The sequence below is a fragment of the Olea europaea genome, chromosome 4, assembly GCF_002742605.1.
Source record: "Olea europaea var. sylvestris chromosome 4, O_europaea_v1, whole genome shotgun sequence".
In the NCBI taxonomy this organism is placed as follows: Eukaryota; Viridiplantae; Streptophyta; class Magnoliopsida; order Lamiales; family Oleaceae; genus Olea; species Olea europaea.
Window position 1 is genome coordinate 6,463,784 of NC_036240.1, and position 11,651 is coordinate 6,475,434.

General features: G+C 35.6%; 3 protein-coding genes across 10 annotated transcripts; 2 read left to right on the forward strand and 1 right to left on the reverse strand.

Moving 5' to 3' along the window:
• Positions 1-1,323: 1,323 nt before the first annotated feature.
• On the forward strand, positions 1,324-3,359 carry LOC111393420 (cytochrome c oxidase assembly factor 4 homolog, mitochondrial). Of its 5 annotated transcripts, none has more exons than XM_023018949.1 (4): positions 1,324-1,569; positions 1,670-1,715; positions 2,081-2,166; positions 2,725-3,359. In XM_023018949.1, the coding sequence occupies exons 1-3, from the start codon at positions 1,426-1,428 to the stop codon at positions 2,146-2,148; spliced, it is 258 nt and encodes an 85-aa protein (XP_022874717.1). In that variant the 5' UTR covers positions 1,324-1,425; the 3' UTR covers positions 2,149-2,166; positions 2,725-3,359. The 5 variants fall into 5 exon arrangements, with proteins under 5 accessions (XP_022874717.1, XP_022874719.1, XP_022874720.1 ...); XM_023018951.1 differs by having other exon boundaries at positions 2,869-3,359; XM_023018952.1 differs by having other exon boundaries at positions 3,108-3,359.
• A 90-nt stretch (positions 3,360-3,449) lies between these two features.
• On the forward strand, positions 3,450-9,016 carry LOC111393418 (putative MO25-like protein At4g17270). 4 transcript variants are annotated; one of them, XM_023018943.1, is made up of 7 exons: positions 3,450-4,969; positions 6,168-6,332; positions 6,882-6,956; positions 7,184-7,228; positions 7,891-7,992; positions 8,141-8,229; positions 8,312-9,016. In XM_023018943.1, exons 2-6 carry the CDS (start codon positions 6,192-6,194, stop codon positions 8,180-8,182), a joined length of 405 nt encoding a protein of 134 aa, XP_022874711.1. In that variant the 5' UTR covers positions 3,450-4,969; positions 6,168-6,191; the 3' UTR covers positions 8,183-8,229; positions 8,312-9,016. The 4 variants fall into 4 exon arrangements, with proteins under 4 accessions (XP_022874711.1, XP_022874712.1, XP_022874713.1 ...); XM_023018944.1 differs by having other exon boundaries at positions 8,141-8,199; XM_023018945.1 differs by having other exon boundaries at positions 6,168-6,276.
• Positions 8,586-11,288, reverse strand: LOC111393417 (BI1-like protein). The gene is made up of 5 exons (XM_023018942.1): positions 11,051-11,288; positions 10,851-10,979; positions 9,363-9,476; positions 9,116-9,273; positions 8,586-9,019 (listed from the first exon to the last, which is right to left on the reverse strand). The coding sequence occupies exons 1-5, from the start codon at positions 11,178-11,180 to the stop codon at positions 8,813-8,815; spliced, it is 738 nt and encodes a 245-aa protein (XP_022874710.1). The 5' UTR covers positions 11,181-11,288; the 3' UTR covers positions 8,586-8,812.
• Positions 11,289-11,651: the final 363 nt, after the last annotated feature.

An 11,651-nucleotide genomic window follows, 5' to 3' on the forward strand; every position in this document is an offset into this window, starting at 1 on the left:
TTGAAATGGATAAAAATATTTGTCCACAGCCACATGGGTAGGCCTCCCCTATAAGGGCACCAAATGGCAACTTGTCCGTTCGAGGCCATGGATTTGTAGTAGGGTTGAATTGAAGCCTCCATTTGAGCCCCATTATTTGGAGATAATAATATTTTGAATAGTATTTTTTTGAAAAATGAGTGGTTGAAAAAAAAAGAAAAATTTTTTATTTACGTATAATATCATTTTATTGAAGATTATGTGATTAACAATTGGAGTGAGAAAAATTTAATTTAATTTAATGAGAAATAATGGAGGCGGGGCGAAATAGGATTAGGGTTGGCAATGGTTCGGTTATGGGTCGGTTCGGCCAAAATCATAACCGCACCACCAAATTTTTTACCATACCATAACCGCACATAACCACGTAAATTGGTTTGGTTCGGTTCGATTTTTATCTCGGTTCGGCACAATTCGATTCGATTAATAATCACGAAAATAAATTATTTTTTATAAGTTCATCCGTCAAATTGATATAAAACAATTTATGAAAAAGTCAGTGAAAACAAAAACACAATATTCCAAATGAAAATGCAAACATTATCCTAATTTTCAATTGTAAAATACAAATTTAACAAATAATATTATAAATATAATAATACTAAACTTTTTCTTCATTCTTAATTGTTATGTATCGAAGTTACTTAATGCATTCTTCCCTACAAGTCTTACTAACATAGATCAGCATTCAAAGTTGAATCCTATTCATCCTTGGCAATATTGGCACGTCTAGAAAAACATCGAACTCTGTTTTTACATGATCAGCAGTAATAGAATGACTAACAAATGTAACAAATTTTCGAAGGCGACGACGATTTGGACCGTAGAGGCAATGGAGTCGTGCGTGAGTTTGTGATTGTGGAGAGTAGGGTTTGTATTTATATACTGTCATACTAATGCTATTATGGGCTAATGGTAAGTAGACTGGCCCAATGAGTCAGGTAGAGGTAATGAGGAGGGGAGGGATTTTGTTTTGATTTGGATAGAAAAGTAGTGTAAAGCCCATTATCAATTCAAAGTTTATTTTTTTTGTAGCGGGTAATCGGTTCGACGACGTAAATACCATACCCGCACCATTACGAACCGGTTCATTAAAATAAAACTATATACGCCCCATTGCACCATCGGTTCGATTTTTTTCGTCCCATTCTGTTCGATTAACCGCGATTTTCAGTTTTGACGGTTCAAATTGCCATCTCTAAATATGATACTTTTGTGACTTCTTATTTTTTTAATAAAAATTGAAAAGTGGCTATTTTTTACTGAAGAATATCAAAGGCATTTTTCTCCTCCATTTTTTAAATTGTCAATAGCATTCGTATTCTCAGTCGCCGGCATCCACAAATAAGCGTCCGCTGGCTCGTTGAAAGAGGCGGCCCGACGAACATGGACAAACCGCATCATTCAAGCCCGAACCCGAGTCAAGCATCGCCACCCCCGCCGCCGGTGCGCCACCAGAGCGATATGGAGGAAGACGATGAGACGGTTAAGCAGCTGAAAGAATGCTCTTCTCTCTACTTAGCACTGCAGGTATATATGGGTAATATGTATCTATACATACAGTCGCATAGCCTTAGCGTTTTCCATCTTAAACCCTAAACCCTTATAATCCTGTCAATTTACATTGCAGGATTGCCTAATCAAAACCAACAGGAATTGGAAATCATGCCAATTGGGTAATTTCTTTGTTATCCCTACTGTTTATTTTGTAATTATTTTTAATCTCTAATCATTTTACCCTAATTTGTATTCCCTAAACTGTTAACAAACATTACTAATTTTATTTATAAGTGAAGAAACTTACTTGTATTTAGCGTAGTAAAGAAATTACATATCTTTGTCGACGCATGAATTATTATTTGCATTTTATGATTATACATTTTGTTTTAATTTTCTGCTCAATTTATTCTTTTTTGGATCGATTCATGCTGAAATGTCATGTTTATCTCGATAGTATATTAACTGTTGATCTAGATTTTGAATCCTTTTAAACAATCATTTCTACATTTTTTTTTATACTTTTTTATTGGAAAAAATACAGAAGTTCAAGCTTTGAAAGAATGCAATGACAGAAGAAAGAAAGAAGGACAGGATGAATTGAGAAAATAAGCTGAGAAAGTGATAGAGGTCAGAAATTGATGTAAACATTTTCGTAAGTCTGAACTTAGATTTTTTGGCATTTTATCTGTGGTTACGCATTCATTTATCATAGTTCACAGTTCCAGTTCAGTAGAAAGTCCAAACAAGATTGAGAAGTTCAACCACTTGAAATCAATCTTAATGATATGTTATGATACAGAGTTCTATTAATTGTCAACTCCAAATTTTTTTTTATGGGACCAAAACACACTAATTAGTGCAGTTGACAAACTCCCATGTTCCTTTCATTACCGTATATTTAAATAAATTTGTCCAAAGTGCCAAATATACATTTTTGTGTACTGAAGAGTATTAAGATTGCATGCTGTTACTATATATAGGGTTTTTGAGATGTATGAAACTTGGTATCCTTTATCGCTGGGGCGTCCTTGGTATAGGATCCACCGTACATATCACTTATTCGTTTTAATGAGATTCTTAGTATCCTTATGACATACTGCTAAGATTTCAACTGTACAAGCAACAATGCTAAAACAGACAGGACATGGTTTTACTTCTTGTAAAACTACTGCGAAAAATTCACAGGGAAGCGGACTTCATAAGTTCAGAGACTAGAGAATGGAACAAAAAACAGGAAGATTCAACCGTCATCTGTAAAGGGATGCAACTATGTTGAAAAGGCAATTATCTCGTTTGCAAACATAACTGACGGGATTAAATATATGACAGGGTTATCCGAGTTTTCAAGAAACTACTCGAGTTTTAGCAAAAACAACTCTCTGGGGTTGGATCGATTGGTTGAAAGGCCTGAAAGAGAATGTTGTTTTGGTTTTCACCCGTGGACAAACTTGACTTCGTCTGTAGGTGTTTGGAACCCCTCACTTGTGAATAAAAACATGGCTCAAATGAGCACATTTTGATTTTAGTCTTTCCAACTGAATCTGACTGAAATACATTCGGCATAACAGCACATACAATGGATCGACTGTATGTAATCACGGAGCCTTTAATGGCTCCCAGGAGACACTCGAAGAAAGCAAGCCAACCACAGCAAGAGTTAAATTTGGTTGTGGATTTGTCCAGAGTAGTTCATCCACAACCAGTGCAATTATAGATCCCGTCATCATAAAACTTCTTGTACTCTCCAGTGCCACGTGACCTGTAAAAAACTATACTATCAGTGGATGATATTGCATTTGATGAGATTTTAACTTCATTTTCATCTTTCTTATCGTCCTGTTCCATGTACTTCGCCTTTCCAAATAAGTAACTAGTGTTTTAACATATACGACTTGGAAGTGTAAACATGCATTCTTATTAATCCAAAACTACTAATTATTCTCAGCAGTAAAACCATGGAGATCATATCAACCAAGTGTTAAATCTAGCAAAAAATTCTGAAATTCTTTTATTTGTAGGTTCATATATCACACTGAATTGACTCTAAATTTATTGAAATTGTGTATGTACATACTATAGAAAATCAAAGATCCAACTTTCTCGAGGTTATGATGATATTCACTGTTGGGCCTTCATTTTCCAATCGAACATCCTGGAATAAGAAAGATGATATTGTCGAACATTTTAAATACAACTATACCTGTAGAAACATTAAATTGTAATTCAAAATTAGTAAACTTGTCAAGTGGCTTTGCACGTCTAGCGCATGTTTTGTGAGCCATTCGATGCTCTGGTGTCCTAGATGTAGGGTAACGACTCAATTCCATCCCGAACTTGGTAGTTAAAATCTACTACGGTACAATGCTCTAGGGGAGGTCCTGCTCTCCACGGGCACATTTTTTATGTTGCTATTTCGAGAACTATAATTTCTACTTACTCATAGAATCAAGCCCCTACAAAAGGAGAGGAAGTCCACTGAACATTTCAGCCATGGACAGAAATTTCTTCCACATCCAATCCTTTTCCTGTCACCCCAAATAATCTTATCGGGTATGACTACGATCTTTCTACATGATTTTGCAGTTTTCACATTTCTTTCTTTCTTTGAAAATAGAGATGTTTGAGCTAACGTCTTTCAAGGAGCAATAAACTAACTGTACTTGGTAGAACAACATTTGCTAATCCCAATATCAATGGCCATTTTGAATCTTTTTGTAATGATTACCGATAAAGACTAATCTGTACTATGTATATTGACAGGAAGTGTGTTTGAAGCAGATATTACCTTAGGCACGTTGTTTTATTTATTTATTTTCATAATTTGACTTTTTACTCGACAACTATAAATAAATGAAATGATGAAAGCATTCCTGACCAATTATTACTCAATTTCTTCTTCTTCTTTTATTTCTCAAGAAAAAACAATTTTGATACTAATTTTGTATCCTTATAATCCAAATTCTGTGGAACATTGGTAACATTATTGAATCGTTGGATGCAATAATTATAAACGCGTGATTTCCATTCCTGTGTAACCTTAATCAAAATCCATTTGGAAAAATCCTCAATTCCATGAAGACTGTGAAGTTTATTTTCATTATTGAAACTCTAGCTTCAGGTTTAGGAGTTTTTGTGGACATGGTGATGATTGAATTATTTGCGTAGTTGGTTTAAAATTTGTGTGAACGTAGCATTTTCCAAGCTTCTGCCGTTTCCGTTCACTTGTGTGAATGAAAATGGAAGTATTTAACATTTTAATACATTGGCAGATAAACTGCAATTCTTTTGATGTGTTGGGCAGCTTGTGTTAAGATTCATGGCATGATTATGTGGGGGTGCGGAGATCTATACGAACAAAGCAGCTAGCGTAGCAGTGGTTGCCATTCATTTTAAGGGGGGCCCGAATTTCCCCTTTGTTGCTATCTCGCCGGTAATATCTTCACCACATAGTATTGCTATTATGCTTGGCTTTACACCTGATCAATTCGTCCACATTTCAACAATTTAATTCCATGGCAATTTGAATAATAGTTGCTAGGTCTTCAATTAGATTAATAGGTACAGTGGTTCTAAACAAAAGTTCTTAAAATGCTTGAAAAGAATTTACTAAAGACAACTTCACCTTGTTCAATACTGTTAACAGATTATGTATAATGTTATACGAGGCAGTCCAAGGGGACTTCCGGTCAAACTAAATCAACCTGAAGTTTTAAACTAAGTTGGTTACCCTAATAACCTTTCAGTTATTATTATGCTTTTAATTTGCTTCCATCTCTCGACTGGCTCATTTTCCATATGTATGATTGTATGATTAAATGAGCAGAAAAGCCACAGGGGAAGGGAGAACAGCGGTTTGAACATCCCTTAGATGGCAAAACCCCGTGGAAAATACAGTAAAGAATTAGCATCTATAGACCAAGTTGCTTATTTTGTTTCTTTTGCTATTTTTCGATAATCTACTTACAGAGAAAAAAGGAACCTCTCAACCATCTTGGATCTCTTCAACTCTTGGATATTGCTCCTCAATATTGGCATCTCTGCTTGTTGCTATTCGTTCTTGCCTAATTCGAACAGGCACAAAGTAATCTCTTTAGGACAAACATGCCAGATTGTTTTTTAATAGTAAATATGGATATTGCATAATTTCAATTCGTTTGTAGAATATAAGGTTGTTGTCCAGATAGTCCAGTACTAGAACAATGTGAAATCTATGTGTGACTTTAACAATCACGAGGGAAGTAAGTCTCATTTGTAACTTCAAGATCTTTATTTATCAGGAAAAAAAAATTAAATTGATATCTGAGCTTGAAAAGGGAATAAGACTAGTCTTTCATCTTGTTCTCCCAGATGAAGGTAGGGACTTAAGATTTCCTTTTAGGCTGGTAGTTAGACTTGTCCCAGGAAGAATGGTGGGACAGCAGGTAACTTAATTCTTGATTACTGAGCAAAAGACATAATTTAAATAGTGAATTGGGAAAAGATCTGTTATGGATCAAAAGCTACTTATTATTTGCTTATCAAGATCCGGACAAATATATAATAATGCTTGGAATTGCATATGATTTGTCTCCCTACTGTTCAAGTGTGGATATATCATGGGTATTCCCATTTGTCTTTTTTCATTATAGGCTTTGGAAGAAGTTGACAAGAACATGATGACAATGAGAACTATGCTTTCAGGAGATGGTGAAGTTGAACCAAACATGGATCAAGTTTCACAACTCACACTTGAAATCTGTAATGAAGATGTTATATCTCTGTTTATTCACAAGTTATCTATTTTGGGATGGAAAGTAAGTACATAAAATGATCCTGCATTAAATAAAGCAAAAGTGGTGAAATATTGATTAATAGTGGATTAAGCTTATATTCTTGACTAATAATGGATAATCTGTACATAGGCTAGGAAAAATTTGGTCCACTCTTGATCAATATTGTTGAAGCAAAAGGTTGAGTCTGTATGTTGCCTTGTGTTATACATGGAGAACCATTTAGAGTTACTAGACCTCCTAGTAGTCTGGTAAGAGCTGCTAAATCTTTCTCCGCAGTTCACGGAGGCCTTTTATGATTAGGTTATGATTAGGTTTTCATATTTTGATAGGAGAATTCCACCTCAAACTAAAGAAAAAATGTAAGGAAAGACCAGTCGTTGAAATTTATTAATTGTTTTTGAAGAAAAAACTCTTGAACTCTGCCAAATATGTGACAAGAAGGCAATCCTTGAAGGTTACTTATGAGACATGGATAAGCGATCTGTGCTGCATGTGATCATTACTTGACAATATAGCTATCGACAATATAGCATAAATGAACTTTAGCTTCTCTCTGAATTTCTTTTGCAGCCTCCAAGTTCCCATATAAGGAAGCACTATATTGCCGAAGTTCTCCAGTTGAAAGTCATGATGAGATTGCTGAAGGTACTGAATGCTCTCTTCCTGATCTCAGACACTTGTGGGATTATATGATGTCACGATCAATGTGGAATTTTATGATAGTTTAGGTTAATTTATTTATATTCATTACTGTGCTTACGAATTGGAAGAAATGATGGATTGCAACAGTGTGGAAAATGCTTTCAAAGTAACCTGGATTTCTTCCAGAGGTATTCCTCATCTTTTTCTCTTATATAACTCTCTTTGTACAGGATTCAAGCAAAAACATTCAGATATCTGCCTTCCATATTTTCAAGGTAATCAACTTTTCTTCATACTTGTATATTGTTGCCTAGGAATATGCTTATACATGTCCGGGGGTGAAATATGATGAACAGAGGCAGGGGTTCGGGTTGAAGGGTTGCAGTACTTCATTTGATTTGTTAGTTAAACTACAGAAAGCTGTTCGTCAAAGATTTGACTGTTAAAATCTAATCTGAAGCGCATGTAAATGAAGGGAAGTAAAAGTTTGTCACTTTAGTTTCAAATATACAAATTCTTAATCTCTCATACTTTTTGATCATTTCCTGATTAGAAATTTGATGAAAGAAATGACTAATATGAATCCAGGAAGGAGTATTTGGCATGACCTTTTATGTGGAGACACTGAACAAGTTCAAGAGACTTCTTCTTCTGTTCTTTTAATTTCATTTTTCATCACACAGAAATTTATGGAATTCAATATACATTGTTTATCTGTCTGCTTGAAAGACTAATTGATTTGTCGCTACTTTGTATTCCGAGTACTTTATTTAGATGATATATGAATTTGAGGATTTCAAAGAAGGAAATGTTAGAATCATGGAGGCCTAAAATCAAGAACGTTATTCTCATTCAATTGTCTCATTCCTAATTTCTCCTTGAATTTTTACCTATTAAAAAAAAAATCTCGAATTTGATTTTGGCATTTCATTTACAGGTTTTTGTGGCTAATCCTAGCAAACCTCGAAAGATAAAATCATATTGGCAAGGAACCATGAAAAGCTGTTGGCGCTGCTCCACGATCTCTTTCCTGGCAAATGTATTCGTATCTCAGTCCTAAATCTCTCTAACCAATTCACCAGTTTCATGACATAGAGTTGTCCATGATTATATTTTCATTTTGAGGTTGGCTCTTCCTTGTCGAGTTAGCTACTTTGTGTGCCTGCTAATTCTATTAGGTATTGCAGGTGGTGAAGATGATCAATTTGAAGAGGAAAAGGAAATGCTAATCAAGGAAATAGAAAGAGTATCTCGACTACCAAATCTCAATTCCTAAGTACATTTTACTTGATGGATTTATCATGTATTGCGGAGCCATCTGGTTTCAGTCTTCACCTTCTTTATCATTTTTTTTTCAGGTTCGTTAGGTTGGTGGATAATGAGCAACTGAAATTGACTATTCTTTTCTGGTTTTGGATTTGGTTCGAGGGATATGAAAGTATTAATTTACACTTCATTTATATTGCAAAATCACAAAAAGCATAATAGACCAACATTTCACAAGCAATAGATGATTCTAGCCTTGGCACTTGTACAAATTGACAAAATGCCATGAACGCAACCCAACTAATTTGTTGTGCTCAAATCATCCATATTTGTTTGGTATCATTTTCATTTATTTTGCAGTGAACAGATGAAACAAACATCATATATCGGAAAATTAAATTCACACGCTGACAGAAACGATTACATGCATATTACTGTTTCAAGTTTATAGGAACATTTGTAAATCTATAGATAGCAACATACGCACAGGCGCGGACACATGTACAATTTGCATTTAGGTAACTTTTGTACTTACTAAATAAGACCATCTAGGACAAACCAGAGGTCAGGCGGTAACACAGTAACACGTCATCTCAGTTGTTTCCCTGTCTCATCATCCGCAGAATGGTAAGAAATAGGTTGAGAACATCCAGATAAAGAGTGACAGATGCCCAGATGTACTCGTCATATGTGAAGCGCGTGATCAGATTGTCAGTGTCGTAAATTATGTAACCAGAGAAAATTATAGCACCAATTGCACTATAGATAGCAGTAGAGGTAGATCCAAGAGGGAAGAACATCTGCATAACCAGAAAAAAGGGTATATCAGATTATGTAATGGTGAATGTAGCTGTGTTCCTAGATGCAAAAAAGGGGAGAGAGAGAGAGAGAGACACCTGGATAAAACCAGTAAAAACCAGTACAATTAGGCTAGTAAACAAGATTGGTCCAAGATAACTGAAGTCCTGGCCCTTCTTAGAAGCCCAGAAAGTGTACCCGGTCAGAGCCGCAACTACAGCTGATGTCAAGATTAAGGCTTCGAGCACAATTCTTCCTGAGAATTGAAATAAAATTGAATGTAAGGGGAGAAACATGCAATGAATGACCCAAGATTATATCGAAATTCCTAGAAAACCTGCTAACCTTCAGTATTGGCACAGGTCACGCCAACAGTGAGACTCAGAGAAGCAGTAAAGAGCCCAAGGAATACGAAATTCAGTGGGTGCTTTTGTTGATAAATGTGCAAGGGCCACAACACTGCACAAGATCTAGGTTCATTAATAAGAATAATGCGTACGTAAGGCATAAAAATAAAAGATCACATAAATAATAAATCTAAAATTGATTCCCACCTCAGGGACAAATTCTCCTACAGGAACCCCAAGCACAGAAGAAACAAAATTTTATAGAGCACATTGTGCCAGCATACCACCAAGAATGATGTTACCATACCAAAATCTCCGGTAATCAATATTCGCTCAGAAAATTATGCGAAGAATGACACAGAAAAGGCCTTAGCATGGGCACTATGATGTTTTTATCATTTTATGTATCAAGCAATGCATACACACATGAAGAGTCTGCACTTGGATTTAGGAATTAGGATACATGTGAATGGATAACCAGTAGTTGAATTTCACGCACGAAGAAGACTAAGAATGTAAACCGTTTCACCATCCATGTAAAAAGCATTGACTTTTGACTTGAATTATGTATCATATGAAGCCCATTTGACCAAACTAGCCTGCAGATAATTTCCAGTGAATCATAATTAAAACTTGTCACCTTAACCAGATCAAAAACTGTCAACAAAGATAAACCCTTTCTTTCGTAACCCCCAGTGATCTCATTTCACGGTCAAAATGCTTATAAAAACAATCTCTATTTCACGTAAAATCCGCAGTTGACCTTTTGTCTGGTCAAGCATCTATAGAAACTCAATCCTGCTACACAAACAGGCTCAAATCCAGATGGGATACGTGTCGACGCATGATTAGACAGTTTGAAAAATTAAAACAAAAACACCCCATCATTTTTTGACATATCAATCTGTCTCTTCACTCTCTCCCTATATTCATAGAAACTACAAATGTGATGACAAATCCAGAGTGTTTTAAGATGGGACAGATGGATAGAATGACAGACTAAATAGTGACAACAATCTAATTTAAACCACAGGGGCACACATCAGTATAGAGTGTTTTAAGATGGGACAGATGGATAGAATGACAGACTAAATAGTGACAACAATCTAATTTAAACCACAGGGGCACACATCAGTATAGTCAAGTGCAAGAATCGAGATTACGAACATCATGGATACATATGTGTACACCGCAATAGATGTAGGTGCACTGATGGGATCACGAATTGTAAATTATATTTTATGAATTGATAGCCATGAAAACAAAATCATACGTTTACGTAAATACACGGAATTATGTGTATTTTTATTCATAAGCTATTGTATCGCGTGGGTAAAATGAAGAACAAGATCCTGGAAATTGGCATTGCCCCAAAAAGATGTCTATTTTTCCTGTCCTCGCCGGTAGACAAGTGTGACTACATGCATATATGTGCAGAATATCAAGAATTGTACCAAAAAACCTTGAGAATAAATAATATGCTTACAAATGAAGGGAGTGAAGAGGAGGAAGAGCAAAATCCAAGAATTTCCACGGAGAAGGTCATTGATGGGGGCGTAAAGAACAGTCACGGTGGAGACAGCAGTAGTAAGGAGGATCTGGGCAGCCAAAATACCTGTTCAACACAGATTTAAATGAATAATCGCCTCTGATTGTTAAAATTTTAGACGAGATGGTTAATAATACCGTAGACTTTGCGGATGAAACCCCATCGGAGCTGATTCTCGCCGTAGCCGATTCCCGGATACAGTAACCCATCACCGGCCTCAATGTCAATATTATTCTTCATATCATCAACGTCGGAGTAGCCGTTCATCTTGAATGGGATTCTTGATGCTGTGACGAGGGTTTTCTCTCTAGAAAATGCTTGGTTCTCTATGTATGTATATATGCTTGTGTAATGGAAGGGGAATTGGGGTTTCTACGCGTTGTATAACGTTGACACGGTCAGACTCTTTCGACAAGGGGGAAATTGCACTGTTGGTCCTCAAATTTATTATCTGAATAGTACATTAGCCTCTAAACTTTTAAAGTTGTGCGTTAGTCATGAACAATGGAATATATAATTTATTTCCTTAATCTTGCATAAAGATACGGCGATTTGAATTTTCAGTCAACAATCAAGGTAAGAAAAAAGTTTAATTTCATAAAGTTGGATATCCTCTTACATAAACATGTCTTGATTTGAGTACTTGGGGATCAATCCATGTTAAGGAAAAATAATATAACGTTTTAGAGTTGGGGACATAGAATCACGTAGAGATTTACGAAGGATTTGAAATGCTTT